Source organism: Pyxicephalus adspersus, chromosome 9, assembly GCF_032062135.1.
Source record: "Pyxicephalus adspersus chromosome 9, UCB_Pads_2.0, whole genome shotgun sequence".
Classification (NCBI taxonomy): domain Eukaryota; kingdom Metazoa; phylum Chordata; class Amphibia; order Anura; family Pyxicephalidae; genus Pyxicephalus; species Pyxicephalus adspersus.
In genome coordinates this window covers 9,189,122-9,212,487 of record NC_092866.1, presented here as the reverse complement: position 1 = coordinate 9,212,487, position 23,366 = coordinate 9,189,122, and the positions used below count along the sequence as shown (strand labels likewise).

At 39.5% G+C, this 23,366-nt stretch overlaps 1 protein-coding gene across 1 annotated transcript in view; it reads left to right on the top strand.

Annotated features, from left to right (window-relative positions):
* The window catches only part of CDH13 (cadherin 13), a 433,078-nt gene that overhangs the window by 385,219 nt on the left and 24,493 nt on the right, over positions 1 to 23,366 (top strand). The window contains exons 11-12 of the mRNA XM_072422511.1: positions 15,062 to 15,204; positions 22,130 to 22,357. Of these exons, the coding sequence (XP_072278612.1) occupies positions 15,062 to 15,204; positions 22,130 to 22,357 (371 nt within the window). The remainder of the gene's footprint in view (positions 1 to 15,061; positions 15,205 to 22,129; positions 22,358 to 23,366) is intronic.

The following is a 23,366-nucleotide window of genomic DNA, read 5'->3' as shown; positions in this document are numbered from 1 at the left end:
TCAAAATGAATGCAATGCAGGTAAATTTAGTGATACAAAGATAATATCCAAGTGTATAACTTCCTTGTTATTGCTGTTTATTGAGTTCCTTGTATGGCTGTATATCTACGCCAAATGATCTCACCACCGGCCAAATAAACTAGCTAGAAATAATTAGAAATAAATTGGTATTAGCTGCCATTACATTGTATTGCATTGGGTTCTTCAGGTTTTAATTACATAGCAGCTTGTAGACTGTGCCTACTGCAGAGCTTTGTACAAACCGTGCAGGATGTTGGGAGATCCCGCCATGCACTGCACGGTTGGGTTGGTGAGAGCAGTGTCAGCCGCCTTGCTGTGGGTGCTGCCTGACTGTTTGCTGTGACAGTTTATCTATCGGAACTCCTGCTGATCCTGACAATGAAAATGGATGTGAAGCTTTGTGTGTAGAGGTGGGAGGATGTCAGCACAGGGGAAGCCTGGAGAACTGCAGCAAAAGTGGAAATTTGTTATAGAGGATAGACAAGGGGAGTTAATGATGTGGACAGCTTACAAACACATAACCTTTGTTGCCAAAAATTTTGTAGCTTACACCAAAACTGAATTTAAGGAGGACCTGTACTCCATTGACATATAGCTAACTACCCAATTAAGAACATGTCAGATTTTCCAAGATAGTGGCATGTGTGCCTGCCTTGGGATTCACAAAGATTTTAACCTGAGTATTAGATTAATGTATAAGGTTTGAGGACACCCAGCTATCATGTCTATATGAGCTTGGTGGGCATTCCACTCCAAACACCACGTTACCCTGCTTTGCAAGTATGAAAGCCTTAGCCGTTCTGCAAAGACATTCTACAATATTGTAAGAAAGAGTGCCCATTCAGTCAAAGAAGCTTTTGTAAAGTAAGGTACATACGTTGACCAAGATGACCTGGCTCACAATCAGAATTCCAATTATTCTTTGATCTTTAGGACTATGCACAGGCCACTTTAGTTGTTCCAATACTCATGTCTTAACAGAGCCAGCTTTATACAGGGGGTCATGCTGGAAAAGAATAGGGTCTTCACCGATCTGTTACCAAAAGGCTGGACATGCACAATTCTACATGCCCAATGTGCCAACCATGAAGAAGACTTCTCTGAAAAAGCACATGAACTTTAAAAAATGGCGGGCTGTCCACCTACTTTCCATAAAATATATTTAGGTTTATTGTAGACCTAATATCTAATGGTAACAAATCATGGTTTTCTCCTGGATGGTAACAGAAAAATACAAGAATGTTTATTATTTGGTCTTGGACATCTCGTGGGAAGATAATGAGGTTCTCCAAAGGTTAACTTGTCCTCAGCACTGTTTATGTCTGGTGTGTCATCCATTCCTTTATAACCTGTCCTAATTAGATGTGCTGACAAAATGTCCTAACAAACTGTAATTGAGTTTAATGCTGTATTGTTCATGAAAAGTATAAATATCTCCCATTACATTTTTTCCGCAATCTCTTTTATATATTGAGTGTTCAATAAAAGATATTATTCCACCTTCAGACAAGTGGTATTATTGAATTGTACATCAATATTAAAATAGTTAACCTGTAATAAACCTAAAGTGAATCATAACCGACACCAAAACAGTACTGTTTTTACCTTTCTATGTATCCTATGTCCCCATGGGATCCAAAAAATTGCTTTTAATGCAGATTCTGACTCTGGGAATATGAAATGAGCCCTAGCTGCAGCCCACAATGTAACAATGTGTTGGCCCATATTATTGCCCCTTGTGTTGGCCCATATTATTGGACCTTTTTTCTGGGAGAGGCCTGGAGATAATGAGAAAGGAGGTCAGCAGAAAGCCAACCTGACAAGGGGCTATGTGTGAGTATGAGAGATGAAAGGTTAAAAGTAAGGAAGAGATGGAATAGATTATTAGAGCAAGAGGCTATGGATAGAGAGAAAGTTTGAAAAGGGGAATGGAGAGAAAGGTTTAAAGAACAGGCAATGAGGAAGAGGCCGAGCAGCTAGAAAAAGAGGAAGTAAAAGCTTAACACCCGTCCACCTTTATGGGTTGTGGTAAAATGGGAGTGAAGATGTGTTTATGGTAATTGTTTAATTGTCGGTAATGTTATGGTTAAATTATTACATTTTATTTGATGTGAGTTGGTAAAGATATTGCCTTATGTTGACAATAAAGCCACCATCATGGCAATTTTTCAAGATTCATTGTCATGTATTGTTTGGTGAGAAAGTGGGGAGTGTTATAGCAAAGTAGCGAACATCCTTGAACTTTTTGATGTATGCTGCATTTTGATAACTTTGTCCTATCCTTGAAAAGCATGTGTATTTTTATGGGAGCCCCAGTTCCCTTTTTTTGGACATTTTAATGTTCCATGCGTTGCCCTACTAGGTTATCCTTCTGGTAACAACCTGAGATTCCCAAGGTTTTAGCCAACGTGCAATGCTATCTAGTTGCTGCAACCTGTGCGCATAGACATATCCCCAATACTGATTTACCCCCTGAAGAAGCAGATTATCTGCAAAACACGTTGTATAATATGTATTGTGAGGGGTTACGCTCAGGATCTCCTTTGCTGGGGTCAAAGGACACTTGTCTGATTCATCCAATTCAGATCACACACTGAGGTATAAGTGTTAAGCTGACTTGTAGTCAGGTTTATTTGAAGGTTGCGGATAAAATACCAAAAATAGCAAAAGAAAACCTCGCCTGTCCGGCACTTACTATACGAAGTTCCTGTCTATCAGCTGGAGGGCTTCTCCTTGTCAGCTCCAAACAAAGCTTTCAGCAACCTTTTACTCAGTTTTGAGTTCATTCACACAGACCAACTTTCTGTGTCCCCAGGCAGAGAGAGCTCCTCACACAGCCCACGTGACTGTGTCTCCAACCAAGCTCCCTCACAGACCAACTGTCTGTGTCTCCAAATAGAGCTGCACTGACACAAACCCCTGTCTGTGTCTCTCCAAGCCAAGCTACTCACTGAGCTCCTGGCTCTATGTTATATCCCCACCGTCAGTGCTTCTTCATTAATTATCTCACAGGTGAGAGTCTTCCACCTGCTACTTCACACAGGAGAGGAATCTTGGGCAAATATATCTCCCTTCCACTTCCAATCCTGCCTTGGTGTCACAGTATTCACAACATTACCTAATATCCATGCATAGCTTCAGTGAAAAGCGTTACTGTTTGTTGAGTAATTAAAGAAATGAAACCACAAATTCTTTAAATTATATTCGTTTTTTAATGTATATGCATTTAATAAATGTGTTAATGCTTTTACAATACATACTTTTCTGTGTAGCTGCTAAAATTCCTCTGTGTCTCACCCTGATCTGATGGTTAAATTGTTTTGTGCTTTGAAGCAGAAGTCAATTTAACAAAAAAACTCACTCACTTTTACCTTTCCAGCTCTGTTGATCCATCCGGAGGTTTCCTGGATCGAGTCCCGCGTTGTCCCCGTATCCTCCTTCGTCTGTCATGGCGATCAGGCCTTTTTTAAGGGTTTTAAACCTCTCCCGAAAAAAAGAATGTCATTTTTATTTTATATAAAAGGGCTGTCTACCCTTTTATGTAAGGTAAAAAAACGTGTTTAGTCCGCTGCTTAAAAATATAGCAGTGTGCAGGCCCATAGGATATTGGGAGGTTGGGGGTTCATTCTTAAACTAAAAGGAAGCGATAAGAAGACAAATGCACACATAAAAAACACAATTTATTTCAGCTATTGCAAGCTTCTGCAACCATCTGCTACCATCCCTCCATTTCCTGTAATGTACAAGCCATATCAAGTCGGCAAATACCAACTTACTGCCCTGTAAAGAGCAAAGGAGACAGCATCTGAATATATCTGCCAGCTGCTGCCTTAGTAAGTGCTTCCCTGCAGCTTTCATTCTGATTCCTGTTCCTATTACCTGATGTCCTACTGAATCTCTATTGATCCAACCAGCACATGTAATTTTCTAGATCTCATTTCCACCCAACAGAAAATGCTTTCCCTCGATGTCTGCAAAGCCTGGCTTCCAGTCCTAGGAGCATCAGACAGAAATGTAGAATTTTGTTCACTCATCAGCCTTGTATAAAATATAATTGTCCATTTACTGGATATATCATATCTCTTGTCTTTCTGGTCTGGAAATGTCAGTAATACAAGATTGTAGTCTGTGTCAGGCCCTGTCTGGGTCCATTTCACCATTTCCATATATCATGGTGGCTGACACCACAACAGAAAATGATGAGAACCCCAAAATGTTACAGATGCCCCAGGAACAGGAGCACAATGGCAATATTCAATAGGCAATATCTGGACCTGTTTCTGGAGAGCACTACTAAAAAAGTTTGTAGTTGGACAACCCAACTCTTGTATATAAAGTAAAATCTACACAATTAGAGGGAAGCACGAAAATGTCAAAACTAATAATTCCCCTATAGCCAATGTGATAGAATCATTGACCAATCGTTAAGATCAAGTGAGAGAAGGACAGGCCCAAGCTTGTTTTTTAAGCTCATGTCTGTATTTGCATATTAACGCTTTTGGGTTTGGAGGTTCTTGGGAAAGAAAGGGTACACTAGACACAGATATATGTAGGTACCTTCTATGAAGGTAGGTGTTAGGATTCTAATTGGTATATATAAATGGTAGATGTTAGATAACTGAAAGCTAAAGAGAACTAGTCAGGGCAGGGACAAGTAATATTTACCTGGATTAAATCAACCCTCCAATCACTGGTGTTGGCCCACGTTTTACTATTAAACTATTTATTGTGGAAAAAAGATTTGCAAATGCAAGGGTGAAAACCTTTGCTAAATTCTCTTTATAAATGTGATGAATCTTCCAAAGGATATCCAATGAAAACAAAAAATATTTGGCAAACTGAGTTGTCACTTTTTTTATAAATCTACTCTATAATGCTGTACTTCTCAAGGCCATTTCTACACCTAAATGATGGGGTGCCATTATGTTCCCAGGCTAGGGTTCCTCCCCTATATAACAAAAGAAAATGTTATAATTTCCTATTCCTATATGGTAATCGCTGATGCCATAATTAAAATGTCGGAATAGGATTTCATTGCTGGGTTCTGAATAGGTACCCACAACTAATAAACCTTTTTCCCTGTGCTGTTCTGCATTTGGGGGGCAGAAGGGGCAGCAGGGGTCTTGTTATACAAGGGGACCAGGTAGAGGGGTGATAAGGTGTCGAAATGTTCAAAGACTTCCCTGGTACTCCTAACCAATTCTTCAAATCTTTAAAGTTGTGCCAAATAGAGGAACATTTAGAAGCTGTATTGCTGTTTCGCTGTCATCACACTTTTGCTAAACCTTCTTTTCTATAATATTACTTTCCACTACAAGTAGGCTTGAGGTTCGAATTTATTCACTGTTAAAGGACACAAAATCAACTCTGTGGTAGCTGCTTGAACGAGGAATGATCTTCACAGGCTCCTGATAGCAAAACACACCAGCAGGCTATAAATTCTAAAACAATAGGACATGGCCTTTTTTTTCAATTGGAAATGATTTCCAGTCTTGAGTTTCTATTTCAGCTGGCCTGCAAATAATGGCTGCTATCAGTGAAGATCTGCCTTTGGTCCTTGCTGATAAGTATAGCTAGTTATTTCAGCTCATTGTTTTATCTACCGCTCCAGTATATTTCTACTTCATTTTGCAGAGGCGCTCTCGATCTGTGGCTTTCAGCTGAAGCAAGTCATACCGGCACAGTATTGTGTTTTGGAAGAATCCTTTGGCTTGGACAGACCGAGGAAAGTAATCTTTCTCAATCTTGAATATTTAGCATTATTATTCAAACAACATGTGATGATATGGAGGATTTAAACAGTTGGATTTAGACTCACTTTTGTGTTTTTATTTAGAGCAGGGGTTGTTAAAGGTGAATTTACATCCGCCTCAAACAACTGATCTACCTCAGCTCCATACAAACTCAATATATTTATTTGGAGATAATTGAATAGTCCTTCTTCATGGCCTGTGCACCACTTATGGCATTTTGGTGATTGTCATTTATTTAGTGGTACTTTGAGCCAAGGCTACTGTGATAATGCCAATGGGCATTTCCGTAACAGCTTGGACTTAGAAGGAGTGAGTTCAATTATGTTGGTCATTGCCAGCTTTGAAGACTGGTAAAGGTGAGAGCCCAGGTTTAAGCTAATTTAAGGATTTTATCATAGTTTTTGCTGTAGTGTTTGTAAATTATTTAGAGATTCAGTTCCACACCCCTGTCATCTAGCTATGAATGGAGTATGCTTCCTCTGCTGTGTTTCTGGAGTCAGGGCTGCAAGACTTAACGTAGAAGTAGTCAATTCTACCACAGCCCAAAAATAAAGCCCTCCTCTGCTGAAGTGATGCCGAAGATTTTAGTGAGAAAAATTGTGTCCCCATGACCCCACTTGTATGGGATGTTGTCCCACCATTGTTTACATTTCTTTCACTAGCTTAGATTAAGAAGGAGCTTGCCCAAAGCCACAAGATTGACTATCACTTGTTTTATGCTGAAGATCTTTGGCTAAAAGTTCAAGCAACTCCAGCAATGCAGGATGAAACAACGGTGATCTTCTTTATTGAACAGCCAATTACATAGGAAATTATGGCCATGTAAGTGATGTGGCCATGGAAGCTGATTGTTCACTACTCACTTTGCCAGGAACAACATCACATAACACTTTTGATTCATGTCCACGTCAAGAAATAATTGTTCAAGGTACAAAGTAGGAAAATGTTGCAGGAATTTCACATTCTCCAAGCAGAATTGGTACAGTAATAGACTGAAGTTGAAAAACAGCTTTTTGTTGAAGAAAACTGTTTCCCTATGTAAGTAGTATTTATATAGCGCCGATATATATCATAGCACTTCATATAGTCCATAGTCTTGGCACTGCTTGTCCCTCAAAGGGGCTCACAATCTAATCTCCCTACCGTAGTTATATGTCATAAACACAGTCTAAGGTCAAGTCTAACTGCATGTTTTTGGAATATGGGAGGAAACAGGAATACCCTGGGGAAACCCATCCAAACACGGAAAGAACTTGCAAACTCCAGATAGTGCCCTGGCTGAGAATAAAACCTGGGACCTAGAACTGCAAAGGATAGAGGGGTAACCTCTGAGCCACTGTACTGCCCTATCACCCTACCTATGTCAGACCTTGTCCCACCTCTGTACAATTGTGTGCCCCTAGATTAGACAAAAGTTGAGTTGGGTACCAGTGCTATTGACAATAAGTGTAAAACTCCTAAGAAGCTAACTGGCTTCTAAAGAAACTGTTTAGTGAATCTTATTTGATAAAATTTCAATAGGGTGAATCTTTTTTGATGCTATTTTCACTAAGCAAATGAATGTTGAAATCTGTAAATCTGCAGTTGATAGCATTAGTACTAACCAAAGTCAGAAACGTGCCTAGTAAAATATGACTATCCCAATACAAATAAGTTTGAGGCATCAATCCACTATTGTTCTTTAATATTCTGTTCAAAAAAGAAAAAGCACAGTGAACACAAAATATTTAATTTAAGAACCAATAATTAGCATACTGCAATACTTGCCATCACTTTTTTTCATAGAATATAATCACTTGGAATTTACAATGTGTCTATAAAAAGAAAAAGAGGCAAGATAACACAAAATGGTGACAGTAAGGGCAGATTTTAATATACCCTCCATATTTCATTCTTCATAATTAGCGGCTCACTGATTTTAACAAGGACTGAGTTCTGGAGACAATAACATAAACTCAGGAAAATACACAGTTTTGATTTTCTGATTAGCAATTTGAGCAAAAACAATGCTGACTTTTTGTATATGTAACAGTATAATTTGAAAAGGGACAGGTCTACTTATCAGAACTGAGGGCAATTTCATTAAAAAAATGCTGTTTCTATCAAGCTTTGTCATATCGTGGAAAGGTTCATTTATTTTATATTCTCACAAGTAGTATTGATGTTTGGAAAGGTCAGCCAGGGTGTATAGGGCAGACAAGATGGAAAGGACAAGCAGGATGAAGATATCAGCTTGGATAGAGAAGTCAGAAGGAAGGGAGTGGTCATCTAGGATGAAGAGGTCCGCCAAAATGAGAAAGGGCCAAGAAAAATGGGAAAATAGGAGAGGCCAACAAGATGTACGAGTCAATAAGAATGAAGGGTCAGCTAGGGTGGAAAGGTCAGATAGATTGGAGGGGTCAACCAGGATGGAGGTTTTAGCTAGGATGCAGAGCTCAACAAGTATAAAGGGTCAACCTGGATAGAGGGTTTAGCCAGAATAAAAGGTTCAGCCAGAATTGAGGGTTCAGCCCGGAGGAAGAGGTCAGCCAGGGTGTAGAGGTAAGCAAGGATGGAGAGGTCAGGAAAGATGGCTTTTCAGCCAGCATAGTGGGATTGGTCAGGATGAAGAGGTCAACAAGGATGGAGAAGACAGTAAAGGTGGGTAAGCCCGTATGGTGGGGTTGATCAGGATGGAGAGGTCAGCCTAGAAGAAGGAGTCAGTCAGGAGGTCAACCAGGATGAAGGGGTTATAGCCCAGATGTGGGAGTAGGTTCATGTCAAAAGGTAGGGAGGATTTACACATAGTGTGCCTCATCAGTAAATATACAAAACATTTACCGCAAAATACATCCATATTGTAAAATATGAGGATTTTGGGATGGGCCATTTTGATCCTTCCTCAATGACCTGCAACTGCTAATTTTCCAAACCTCAGCCTGGTTCTCCATCTTGTATTCAACACAAAAGCTAAGTTTCAGACCTGAAAAGCATGTTAATGCAGTCTCAGCCAGTATCTCTGAATCCTGGTATACGGCTTCATTGTACGACAGACAATATCAGCAAACATTGCACTGCAAAAGGTCTATTTTGAAGAGGAAAAAAATCACTGACCTGGCCTTGCTGTCTGTAATGGGTACCTCAGTCATAAGACTGGCTAGAAAAAATGATAAATCTTTGTAGCAGAAAAGTTTACATGTATATATTTCATCCACATGTTTACTGCGAGAATTTCATTTTGCTTCAATCACAATGTATAAGAAGGACCAGCAGATGTTCTTTACACAATTTATTTCTTTTAATACTAATATATTCCTATTTTCTCAGATCAAACAGCAAGTAGCCAACCCTCCTTAGATTTTCATAATTTTTTCCATCAAACCAAATGTCCTAAAGACTTACAAAATAAAAAATAAATTCCGAATTGAACGTTTCAGCTGTGGCATTTAACCCCCTGGATTCCTCCCATTGCAGGTACAAAACTGCTGGCATATATTACCTGTTATCTGGGGCTGGAAGGAGGAAATCGAGGATTCATTTAGACAAGTTAGCAGAATGAATGGAAATTGAATGCCATTCTCTTGAGAAATAAATTTGCCACATTTCCGAAACAGTCAACATGTCACCGTAACAAACAATGACATTGCGGCAGAAGGAAAAAATAAAGACAGAGAAAAGTGTCTTTTTTGGCTAATATATTTTTCACATTTCACGAATGACAAATTTTGATGGAGAGGACGACAGACTGTTTACAATTGTTGCGGTTAAATTATCTCAGTTTTGTTAAAGGAAGGGTTTTGTGCGAACAATTGAGCATTGTTTTAAGATCCTTTGATGACACGAACCCAAAAAAAAGAAGATTTTGCTGTTTAAATAGAAAGCAGACAACGTATGTCTCAGTAAAACAGAAGTATTTGTCGTAAATTGTCATGAAAAACCAGAAGGTTGACATACAAAATGTTCAGAGTTTATTAAAATGGAGTGGGGGCCTATGGTAGTATCAGCCATTTTGGAAATTGGAGCACTTGGACACTTGGGCATTGCATTAGCGTCCCCATTTATGCTCTTAGAAGATACTTTCAGATTTGCAGCATTTTGGCTAAACTAGCTGTTGGTCCCTTGTAACTCTATAGATGAGGTCTCTGTACTGAGTTCAGGGTCTGTACACCTGCTTTACACCTGCTATGCCCATTATAAGGGGCTCTTGTGCTGAGTTCCTGAGTCTGTACATATTCTGTGCCCATCATGAGGGTTTCCCACTATCTTGTGCTGAGTTCTGGGTACCTGCTGTGCCCAATACAAGGGCTATTAACTCCAAAGGCTATACACTTGCTGTGCCTAATTTAAGGAGCTCATACCATCCGTTAGTTGAGCTCCCGGGTCCGTACACCAGCTGTACCCATTATAAGGAGCTTCCATCATTGTTGTTGGATTTTCAATTTGTTTTACATAATACAAAATCTTATAGGAGGAGATGGGACCAAAAGATGGGTGGGCCAATAGTCTCACATGGACAGGTACAGAGTGAGGATTTATGGCTTGGAGGTCTTACTGTCACAAAGATATACAAAAGTCAATGGCTGGTTCAGCCCACCAAGCTCAATCTCTACACATGTATCATTGCCAAAAAAACTGCAGCAGAAGAGGCAGTATATTTCTCAATGCCAGTGCATACGAATGTCAAATGCATATGTCCTATGACCTGTACATCATTGTTGTGTCCTGGCTAAGAACACTTACACTTACCCAAATCTAGACAATTTGTTTAGTTTTACATATGGCGGACAAGAGTTAACATTCTACCTGTAATGCCATCAGAGATTTTTTCCCACTTCCTCTTCTTGTGACATCAGGACACAAAATTAGGTTTTTTGTTTGTCCACCAGACAAGATGAACATTCACTGTCCTGGCCTGATAGTAAAAGAATAGAAATCTACTTTAGGTACATATGGCCTGACATGACATGACATGCTTCCCAACACTAGTCAAATCAATAGAAATGTTTTTTAGGTTGGATTTAAGCTAAACCAGCACCATATTGTTTTGTTAACATTCCCTTGTCTCGCTTGATGGGCGTCCTAGGGGCCTCAAAAATGATAATGAAACTGATCAATGCCTGTTTTGTTCAGCAAAATTTTGGCATTCATTCTGTCTGTTCCTGGTGAACTCATTGCCTCCAATATGTTTCATTTTTTTTGTTTTTTCTCCTCCCTCCCTTCTTCTCTCATCCCGATGTTGCAGCCAAGTCCGTGGCTCTATCTGGGATGTCCCTGGCAGCGTCCAAAACTCAGAAAATATGTAGCTGTGATTTTTTTTTTGGCCTCGCTTCCACCAGTCTGTGTATTTTTTTTCAGAACTTATGGCTGCGGCATGGCAAGCACATTTTCTGAATCTCATACAAATCGTCTAAATTCCATTTACAAGCTGATCCATCTCCTCTTTCATTCAATTACGCTGGGCATCTTTGTTCAGGAATATGCCGATGGCCAGACTTTCATTGCAGGGTTCATTTTTAGGATTACGGTGCAGCCAAAGAATATGCTTTGCTAGCGTTTCCACGAGACGGATAATTGCATAAATCAATAACGATGATTGTACTGTGTTGCTGAATAATCTGTGACGGTAAGCTGCAGAGAAGTTTGGACATACGGCCAGGGATAATTGAAGACTTACAGCGTCAATAATAGGACGCAAATCTTTAAAATGGTCTTAATGGACTGGTAATGTTTTCTAAGTGCCTGTGGCTCTGCACAAGGTGAATTTCTCTGTGACAACCAGACAAGTAATGGGGGTTCTGTTTAGCCAGTTTTTGCATGGATTGACTGATGACCGATTTAAGAAAACATTCAAACATTCCCATATTCATAGCAAGTAGTAAATGAGCTTTAAAATAAACCTTTGCTAATCTCTAAAGTTGTAGCTGTGGAGCATTGATCAAGTTTACATTAGAAGTGCTGTAGTGGTTCAAGTGTTCTCCGACAGCTCAGCTCCTCCTTTCACGACTGCCAACAGTGACCCTCCAGCTCTAACCCATTAGAGATTTAGGATCTCACCTCACCCCTCCATGCAGGTACTAAAAAGCACAGCTCCCTCTGCTCCCCTCCTAGCTGTGACTCAGTAGGTGAACTCATTCTGTAGTAGATTAACTCATCCTGCTCTTTCCCCTTTCAGAAATATCTCAGCAGCTCAGCTCCCTCAGTTCCCCCTCTCAGCTTTGACTCAGTAGGTAAGCTCACTCTGTAGTAGATTAACTCATCCTGCTTGTTCCCCTTTCAGCAATATCTCAGCAGCTCAGCTCCCTCAGTTCCCCCTCTCAGCTGTGACTCAGTAGGTAAGCTCACTCTGTAGTAGAATAACTCATCCTGCTTGTTCCCCTTTCAGCAATATCTCAGCAGCTCAGCTCCCTCTGCTCCCCTGGCAGCTGTGACTCAGTAGGTAAGCTCACCCTGCTTACCTCTCCAAGCAATGACTCAGAAGCCTTCTATACTCTAATGTAATTGGAGTAGAGGATCTCTGGAATAGGGAAGCATTATTATTCATGAAAATATATTATATTGTTGTTATTATATAATATATTATTATTATTATTATTATTATTCATATTATTATTATTAAAACCATGTTGTGTTTCCTATGCGTTCTGTGCTTTTTGTATTTTAAACTCACCCTCCGTTCTTTCATAAAGTATCAGTGCACTCCAAAAGTGATATTCCATTTTTTGTGGCAACTACCACCAACAGAGCGTATTTGGAGACCTCTTTGGAATCCTGTAGCAAGAATTCTAGGCTGGGTTCCCAGCAGCTCCTCTTCTGCTGCTATCCTTGAGACCCCACCATTTTCACTTTCCTCATCCTGTATTCATTATCTAGAATTTACAAGGAGGGATATGTCTTCCTTTATTGATTTCACAACAAGATCTGGAGGCTGGATTTCATTAACTAACTTGCAACAATCCCAAGTTTTTTGGAGCTACCAAGTTTCCAGCACCCTGTGAACAATAACATTGGACCCACTTTAAAGGATGATGCTGCTTGCAGAAGAATGATGCTTATGGGACAGGAATACAGTGGCGAATATTGGAATACAGTGTAATATTTTGGAATATGAGATGCTTTACTGCTCACTGGAACCATAACTCTCAAAACCCATGGTTTTTATGGTAAATTCTCCTATACACATGACAAGTCCATATAAAGAGATTTTAATATTGTTCCGCTGAAAGTTATTCTTTATTATATTCTATTGCTCTTCTACCCCTCCTGCCCTTTTCTTCCTATAAGTAATAGCAGGCTGATTTATGGAGTGCTGGAATTACTTACTAATGTATTCATCCAAAAAGGTTACCTTGTGATATGGGGCAGCAGTATGACAGACGCCCTGTGGTTTTATAGTACAATCATTGCCTTTAGTGTATGTTTTTACTACATAATAGCACGCTCTTTGTTTAGGTAAGTAGGATTCAGACTTCTTAGAAACATAGCTCAATGTCACCGTGGTTGTATAGCAGTATGAAGTGATTCAGAAAGGACTGAATACAGCGGACATATATGTCTCTCCCAGTCTACATAACACTCATCACAGCAGGGTTTACCAAGCACGATGTGATGGAATCAGGGTACTCACTAGCACACATCTTCATATTTAATAAGAGATTTGTGAAGGTGCCGTGCCTGTTTGTCATCACTACTTCCGAAAAAGTCAACTATTTTCATTTTCAGAAAGTTCACTTTCCGTTGGAATGTTCTCCCCTACTCTTACATGATGACACTTGGAGTGGATATTTAGGCCCAGGGCAGTGCAGTGTGGGTAGCAGCGAGAACCGTCAAGGCATGAAGAACACATCCAGAAGTGTGCGTTTTTGTACAAGCTCTTGCTTAGGATTAGAGTGGTGGAGGACGTACAATGTGGCTTCTACTGTCATGCGTGCCTTCTACTTTTCTTCCTAGTAGACGAGTTTGCATTAGGATAGTTGTAAATATTCTGCTACAAAACCTGCATAATTCAATTTCTAAGCATTTATTGCCTAATTTAAATTTAAAGATCACAAAAATTGTACTTTTTATTTGCAGTGTGGGGGTTTCTGCACAATCACATGAGCGCAAATGGGTATTAAAACTGGGTAATAAAGCTGTAAAGTATAAATAAAAGAGACTTTTGTTCCAGCTAACATCCGATTGCCTCATGGAATCCAGAAATAATTTTTTCCCCTGTTGGAGCAAATTGTACCAGGGGGTTTTTGCCTTCCCCTGGACCAACTATGTCCATCGGGTTTTTATTTGAGATACGTTTATTTCCCTATTGGTTTAATTTGATGGACTTATGTCTTTTTTCAACCTAACTGACTATGTAACTATGTAAATATAACATAAAAATAATTAAATTTGTACCTTTTTTGGTGGTGGTGGGGGGATTGAATGACCATGTGACCACAAATCTAAACCGCTTTTAGAGATATGGCAGAGGCCCATATCTCAGCTCTAAGTATGTAAGAAAATCATACACCCCTGCTATGTCCATATTTTGAGGACTGTAAGTTAATACACAAAAAAATGATTGATTAAACCAACAAGTGCTACTTTTCCTATTAATTTTGGTTTCTTAAAATAACAAATGGAATAATTTTGAAATGCATAACATTAAGTGCAAATTAAAACATTTTCATTGGTAAATAATACATTTTGTTATAGAGTTGTAATTATATGCACCCAAAAAGAGGGACTTCCTTCGCTTACCACTCATTTATATTTCTGTCTGTGTTATGGTTATTAACAGTGGAATGGGAAGTGATTGTAAATATTTCTACACTGGATTACCCAGTTTCTCCCATGACTGTCTATGTTCTCCAGTCTTGGAGAACCTAAAGCAAACCTAAACTCACAATTTTCACTTTACATAAAAGAGTAGACAACCCTTTTATGTTAAGTAAAAATTCTGTTTGTTTGTTTGTTTTTTATAAATTCAACACTCTTTAAAAAAAAAAAAAGGGTGCAGCACCACCCCCTAATTCTCGATTGCCTAGGCGATCGAGAATGAATGGGAGCACAAAGCCACTCGGGATGCGTAGGTATCCTCCGTGGATGCATGTCATGGGTGCTCCTTCTGCGCATGCCGGGACAACGAGAGACCACCGGATGGATCGGACTGCCCTGTGGGATTAAAGGTAATTTTTGTTTTGGGAGACTGTTTATGAGTTTAGTTTCTCCTTGATAAATCAGACCAAATGTATTGTACATTCAATATGGTGCTGTCACTTGTGAAGTGTGTAGCTTATGTCCTTTGTCTGAACATGCCTCATCTTCAATTGCAGGTTTTCAATGCTAAAGGATGATGCTGGCTGGCTCTCTATCAATCCACTGAATGGAACAGTCAACACCACAGCTCCTCTTGATCGGGAGTCTTCATTTGTTCTCAACAACACGTACACCGCCCTGATCCTAGCAATAGATAATGGTAGGTACATCTTGACTTGTTATGGTGGTGGCTTTGGGTGCTAACCCATCCTATAGTCTATCAGTGATATACATAGGGCCTAATATAACCTACAATCTGCTCACTGGTGGCATTGGCACCTAATGGACTGAAAAGCGGGATTCACCAGAATAATATTTCATCAAATGAGACGGCTCCTTCACTATACACATTTGTAAGAAAAGGCTATTGGATGGTCTACTTGGTTCTTCGAAGTACTTTAGAAGCAGCACAAGGAGCCGATAAGATGTTCTATGTTGCAAGGAGCAATGATAGAAGAATTACAGACAGATGAGCTTATCAGATAGCTGCCTTTCCTTTTCCTGGCCAGTTTAGTCTGGGAGAGGAGCAAGAATTGTGTTACTCTACTGCTGGAAATACAGATTTTCTGGCCTGTGAGATAGGGCTGTTCTGTGTGGCAGAGCTCTGTATATCCCAGAACAGGAAGGACAGATATACAAATACTTTGACAGATGAAACAGCTCCTTATCTGCATGTTTGGCTATTTGCCTGGAATCCAGCTTTTTAATTTAGGGCAGGGATCACATAGGGACATCTACCTGGCCTACCATGCATTCCTCCTATAGAGTTCTAATGGGCTTTACTGTCCTGTGAAGCTGCACATCTACTTTGCCTACCACAAATTATGAAGTTTCCCGTGCAAAAGTATCTCCTGTCTTGAAAGTCATGTTTACTGCTCAATTCTAGTACTTTCTCTGAAGGACTGTTGTCGTAGTTTTGTGCAGAATCATTAATGCTAGCCATGTCAAGTAATTTTACCAGGGTCACATTTTGTCTCCATGGACTTGTCTGAGTTCTGCAGATGCGCTGCTTTTTGTAATTTGCATACAAATGTCTTTTCTTTGGTGGCATCGTCAGATTGGCATGACGTAGCAAGTTGCTGTATGCTGCTTTGATTCAGCAGTAAGTTTTACAATGTCCCTCCACTGCAGTCTGACCTCAATCTTCTGATTCTGAAAGCCGTACATTAGAGTCTGGGGAGCTCTTCCGTGACAAATGACGACTTTGCCTGCTGGAACATGTTGATCCTAAATGACGATTCTGGATTTGTTCAAACTTAAGGAACATATATGTAACTGCCACATGACCAATACTTATGTGCCATTGTTAAGGTGTCCCTTCCTAAGGCCACCAGTAATTTCACCTGAACGTTTAATTGAAGAAAGAAGCCATTTTCTAGGTCGCAATTTTCACATAGTTGTCATGTGTACTGTGTATCATTTTAATTTTTTAGATTAAAAAATAGACAATAATAGAATGTCCTTTTTTATTCATAAAAAATACATTTATGTGCCAAGCATAACTTTCTATCGAACCGGTTGACTAATCTTGGCTCGGTCCAAAGTCTGTAGGTCGAATCAGGTGGCCTTCTCTCATGGGTAGCCATGACCTGTTTGGTTCACCTGTTTGCTTTGAAAAATGTCAGCAAGGACGTTTCCTACATTTTGCCAACAGACAAATAAGAAGAATACTGATTCTTCAAAAAAATCACAAGGAGAGTCAAAGCTTAGTATATGACATTGGTTGATGGAGCCCTCGATTATCGAGCATTCTGATTAGAGATTAATTGGCGTTTTCTGTTCCTACCTGTTTTGCTGGAAAACAATTAGTTTGATAGCAACACAATTACTCCCCTTATCTCACGCTCGCCAGTGCTATAATTAAGAACGCCGCTCCAGATGCCTCTCTTTTTGCTATTTTAATCACATAAATTACAGAAGAAATATTGCTTTAATATGTCATCACGCAGCCTTGATTAAAAATTAAAGTGATGAAATCAGGGTTTAATACAGCTGCTGTGCTTCAGCGCCTATTAACGCATCTGAAAGAGATTTCCTATCTAAATTACAGGATACAAGGACATGACTACAATACCGGAAACACTGTATATTTATGTTCACAGAGAAAATAAGATTTCAGCCGTAGCGTTTTTACGACGCGTTACTCTAACCCTTCCTCTGCCAGGAGACCTCAGGCATTGACCTTGTTTGTAGGCTTTCACTTTAGGAAGTCATGAACGTTTTTAATTTTCATGATTGAAACAATTTTTTACACTTTGTTATTTTAACAAAAGATGTAGGTCTTTAGTTATGTGTTGGCGAGCACGTTTTGTTTGGCAGGAACTCAGAAAGCAATGTTTTTAATAGATGTTATGGATGTAAAAATGATTAAGCTGCTAATAATTTGCTCCTCTGCAAGCCTAGCGTGATTACAACCAATTATAATCACGTTGAAGGATTTGGACACACGTTCCATTCTTCCGTTACAACTGAGACAGCATTTCAGATATTCTCTTGCCTCCCCACCCCATACCGTAGAGATGGTTTTGGTTTCCAAGCAGCAAAGTAACATAAAAGGTCTTCACATCAAACTCCCTACAACTTTAGGCACTTTGTAGGTGAGCGCTAAAGCAACTCAATGCATGTTGCCTTCCAACGCGATTGAGAACAAGGTCTTGCCAGCACACCAGACACTTTTTTGTCAGGTACACATTTATTCAAGCGTAACAAAGGAACATCAAGAGCATCATAAAGGAGTGAAAGAGCATCACATACCCTGCAGGGGTCCTTTTATCAAAGTACAGTAACAAACGTGACCCACATGCATAGAATCATTTTAAACAGCCTAAACATTACAATCACATTGGATACCTTCAAAGTGGATCTGGCATCAGATATATTTTCATGTTAAAGCTGGACTCCAGCTTTTGTTTAGTCTTTCTTTAATAGCTGTACAGGGTCCTCTCCTTCGCGAAATTGCTTACCATCATTTGCTGCTCATTATGAGCTTTGTAGAATGTACATAAAAGTTGCAGCAAGTCAGATAGAGCCACCTAATTTCCTGGCCTGAGGACAGCCAGCATCATCTAGCCCTGTGTTACCCAACCTGACTGTCCATCAGTACATTTATTTTATTCATTAGTTTTTGGATTTAAAATTATGAAGTCTCAGCATGACATGTGGCTTCTTCAAGGATACACATTCCCAGATATACAGCATCTTATAGGCCCATCCAATCCACCATGATCTGCCTGCATTGCCAACATTTATGTTATTGCTGGATCTAAAATCAGGAATGTGATTAAAACAAAATTTAATTTTGATGAAGTTTTTTTATACAATGTTGCAGTCTGATTGCCTTTTAGAGGACCCACTGTGCTTGTATGCTATGTAGTTGTACATAAAAGTAATTTATCAAATCATATCCTGTATTGTTATTTTTTGTGGTCCCCAGGGATGGGTAATTTGCATACATGTCAAAGAACCTTCCTTCTCATTTCCAAAAGTTGGGAACAATGCCACAGGGTAGTACACAGTCAAAGGCAATATTAGAAATGAAGACATTCTATGGTATGGTAAGGTATGGGTAAGTAGCAATATACGCATAGTTGAGAACAGGCAGACGTAGGTTACTGCGGAAACAGTAAGGGCCACTTCAGACCCAAAATGAACCACAGCAGTCAGCTCCATAGCAATTCCAACCATACCCTTTCATATAAATGGGGGTTGTTAACAATTTTTTTGCAATTGGCTGCAGCTAATCACAGCACAGTTCTCAAAAGCGACAATTCACTTTTGGGTATACAGTTGCTGTTAGAAGATTGTGGTTATCTGGAGTGTAGTTTGCCATTTCTGGGTTTACATCAGCAGTTTCGTGTATACCCAGGAGCAGACAGCCGTGTGGTTCTCCAAGGAAAACCTTGGAAAGGAATTTATTCAGCATTACCCGAGCTGAAGGAGTCATTAGAAAAAATGCTCAGAAACACTGGAAGACTCTATGAAGAATGCACATGGACAGGCTAGGGCTGAATGCATGAATGCATGAATGCTGAGTGGCATGAATGCTGCAGCCACTCATCCATCCTTCCCTCCTCTCCTCTTCCGCTGCATCTCTTTGTAGTTCTCTCCATTGGCTTCCATTTCACCTTAGAATCAAATTCATCTCCTGTGCTTTGCCTTCAAATCCCTCCACAGTTTTTTTCTCACTTACCTTTCTGACCTGGTAAAAAATAACCCCCATCTGCTCTCTTTGCTCCTCCAACTTACTAATGACTTCCTCACTCATAACCTCATCACATGCACAGCTCCAAGACTATTCAAGAGCTGCGCTGACTCTCCGGAATGGTCTTCCTCGTCCTATTCGGCTTGCTGTTACTGCTACTTTAAAAAAGCACTCAGAACCCATTTTTTTAAACAACTTCCCTCCATTCCATATCCTCCTCCTATTTTGTGATACTTTCCCCACCTCCTAGATTGTAAGCTTTCGGGGCTGGGTCCTCTCCACCTCCCGTGTCACTGTATGTATCTGTCTGTCATTTGCAACCCCAAGTCAATGTAGAGCTCTGCGTGATATGTTGGTGCTAAATAAATCAGGTTTTTTATTAATAAAACTAATACTTATAATGGAGACTAAAAGCAACCAGCAGGTGAGGGTGGCCTGTGGCTATATTTCCCAGTCCAGGAACAAAGCATTCTATAGAAATCCATATGCTGGTAGGACCTCAGTTACTAGATCAGTAGCAGCTTTGTCCCGGATCTGTAACATTACCAGCAAAGCATAAAGATGCCAGAAATATTACTTGATGAGTGGGAATTGGAATCTTTGCTAATCAAATAAACAATTTGCCATTACAATCAAAATCAAGCTAAAAGATTTCAAAGCATTCAATGAATCAAACATTCACCAATCAATAAATATATATCCCTACGTAAAACTACTGCCTGAATGTTTTTTCTGCATCCACTAAAGGAAAATGACATTAAATCTCTTTATTCTTGTTTCCAATAGATTACAGTCTCTAAGCAGTAAAAAAATATCCATTTACATGGCAGGAGAAAAAAAGTCAAATGCAAGTGCTGACAGTTCCTTAATTTCAAAATGTCTTCTTTTTTTCAATTTTTTTTTTAATATCACTGTCTGGGGAATAAAAAAGATAACCAAACGGCTCAGACACTATCAGTCCGGGCTGGAAATAATGCATTCGGAATTAAAGTCAGCAATTTAATTAGATGCATGAAAGGCTGACTTTTGTGATCATATTTCAAATACCCCCATTGTGTTTTCATCCATTCCGCAGTCGCGACTTTTCTTAATAATACATCAAGATTCAAGAAATGCGCTGGATTCGTATTACAAATTCAATTAGACCAATCAAAAGTGAAAAATAATTTATTTTTCATTAAAGAGCTTCGGCAAGCGAAGCCGGTCGGGAAGGTTCAGACACAATAGGAAGTGGAGTCTGTGTTGCCGGATCGGCTGATTAAAATGGATGGAGTGTCACTGTTCCTATCACTTGTCATATCAACTTGTTTTCCGTGCGCGCACTTAATGGCATTCGAGGCTGACGTTCATTTATTGAAATTTAGGCTTTTCTTTTCAAAGATGTTCTCTTTTTGTAAACCAAAAATGTCACAGACGCGAAGCAGATTTTAATTTTTCACAGCCTTTGGAAAACTAGAAACTGATGAAGGTTTATTAAAGTTAGGGAGGAGGGGAGTATTGTGGTAAAGTTACTTGTTAGAAAAATGGGAATTAGTATCGGTCTGTTTATCATAGGATGACTGTAGACGAAGGAATGAAACACTTATGAAAGTTTTTTTGTGTTAGCTTCACAATTTAGAATTTTAAGAAACACCTCCTGGGGTTCAGCTTTTCAAATAACGTGTGCACCATTTTTGCCATATTTCGGACTAGAGAATGAAGAGTGTGCACTCTCTTTCCTTTATCAGATGGTAGGTTGGGGAGTGTGCACTGGGAGGCAGGTCCTCTAATGATTGTTGCTCAGACGGGATGATTGGCAATTCCCAAAGGAAAAGACAAAGCTGAGGCATCACACTGTAAAAACTGCAATAGTCTAATGGCTTCAGTTTTTAGCAGTGGGTTGTTAAGTGATCATTCACTGCAGATCACTATACAACATTGTGAACTGGCTGTACTGATAATAAATTTTTCCCCAAGATTATCATGAATGTTTGTTCTGGGCAATAAAACTCTTATGTCCGTAAACAGCTTTAGAATATAGACCCACTGTGAGCTCCATTGTTCTGCTGCAGTCCCAACTAGGGATGAGCAAGTGAGTTTTTAAATCTTGATCTCGCGGCTAATTCGACCGTTCTCTAGTGCGGGGGATCTTCTCAATGAATGTGGCCGTAGCCGCATTCATTGAGAACAGTGTGAGATCCGCGGTACTAGAGGTTAAATAACCTCTAGTGCCCTGGAGACCGCAAACAGGAGGATTCCCAGGGAATCCTGTGAATCCCCTGTGAATCCTCCTGTTATAATTTCCTCGATCATGGTTTCACGAAATCAGTTTGCCAGAGGAATTCTCATTCACCCCTAGTCCCGACCTCTCCCAGTCAGGTGGTGAGAACCATTTTTTGCACATGATATAGTTTCCAAATGCAATATGTTGTTATTATCATGCCGTTCATGATAATTTCACCTGCTCAGCTTTGTAATTGATTTATTAAAAATTGATGTTGTTTCTGCACAGCCTTGATAAAGCAAAAAATATTAATATCCTGAACCATGTTGGATATATACTGGATATATAAGGAGTGCCCACCAGAACCCAGAGCTTTTCTGGCACAGTGGCTTTTTTTGTAGTGTAGCATGGGCCAGGTAATATCCTGGATATTCTGTATATATTCCTCTGAACAGACATTTGATGATCTATTCTTTTGCTTCTCTTACCTAGATCTTAGCACTTGTTACATTTACATATTTGGAAAATGTTTGGAATGCACCAATATTACATGATTGATACAAAGCAGATATATCGTTACTACACATAAGCTACACATAAACAATATACAATCACAATGTACTTGGCATATTAAGAGAATTGTGTTCTTGTATCTAATGTAACTCCGTGTCTCTCCACCAGGCACTCCTCCAGCTACTGGCACTGGGACATTACAAATTAAATTAGGAGATGTTAATGACAATCCACCATACATTAATCCAACCACAGCCAAGATTTGCGAAGACTCGAAGGATCTCAATGTTATCACTCTAGGAGCATGGGACCGTGATCTCCATCCAAACTCCGACCCCTTTAAGTTTGAGCTCGGAAAACAAGCTTCCTCAGTGTGGGCAATGAACCAGCTAAACAGTGAGTTTGTGTTAAAGTTTATCAAAACTATTGTACCAAAGTCCTGGGGGTTTATTAGAATCTGCGTTACAGGACCTGATCAGGTAAATGTCATCAAGACAAAATGATCCATGGTGGGCCACAAGGGTGCCAGGTGAAAAAGGTTCTATAATGGATTGGTGCACACAGGATTCTCAATGGCAACTAAATATAACGGTTAGTTGTGTACATTGTAGCTCAGTGTAATCTCTAGAGGAAACGTTTTTATTTATTTGTAGCCTTGCCCAAATAACAGCTTAATTTAGACCTGTTCTAAAATGTTAAGCCCCAATTTTAAACAGGAGTCCTGCTGGGCTTTTATTGGTACTTAGGAGCCTGTTTAGGAGACATATCTTCACTTTCTCTCCTATTTTGACCAGGCAGTAAGTGAGGGATATCTCCCATAGGAACAGAAGAGTTCTAATCCAATCTAAAAATGTTTGTCAAATGTTGACAATTTTAATCATCCAGACTAGACATAACAATAACCCTATATTTACATATTGGTCCACTTTATTCTTGCCTAGCCATAGGGGAATAGAAACAAAAAATTGCTGCAGAATTTTTTTAAAAATAAATGACATGTCCAAATAAAATATATCAGCAAAAGAAACAGCTATGATCTGTTCATTCTCTGGGGCTACTAGGTGGGATTTCCTCTTAACCGAGCGATGGAAAGAAATGAATAAAGTTGTTAATATCTGATAAGGGAAAGGCAGGAATTATTAGTAACCATCTGTTGGCATTGCATTTTTAATGCTGTTTTAAAATATAGCAAGAAAAAAATACAGGAGAAATGCTTCAGGCTAGCAACTAATAGCCTGAGGCTACAGCAAGGAAGAAAGAGGTATTAGCACTGCAATATCTATTCAGAGAGCTATCCCTGGTGCTGTGCTGCATGGAACTATGTGCAATCATACACACTTTATAGAAGTTAAAAAGAATTTCCGTAATTTAAAGTAGAGGGCTGGATCGCAAATGGCCATTGTCC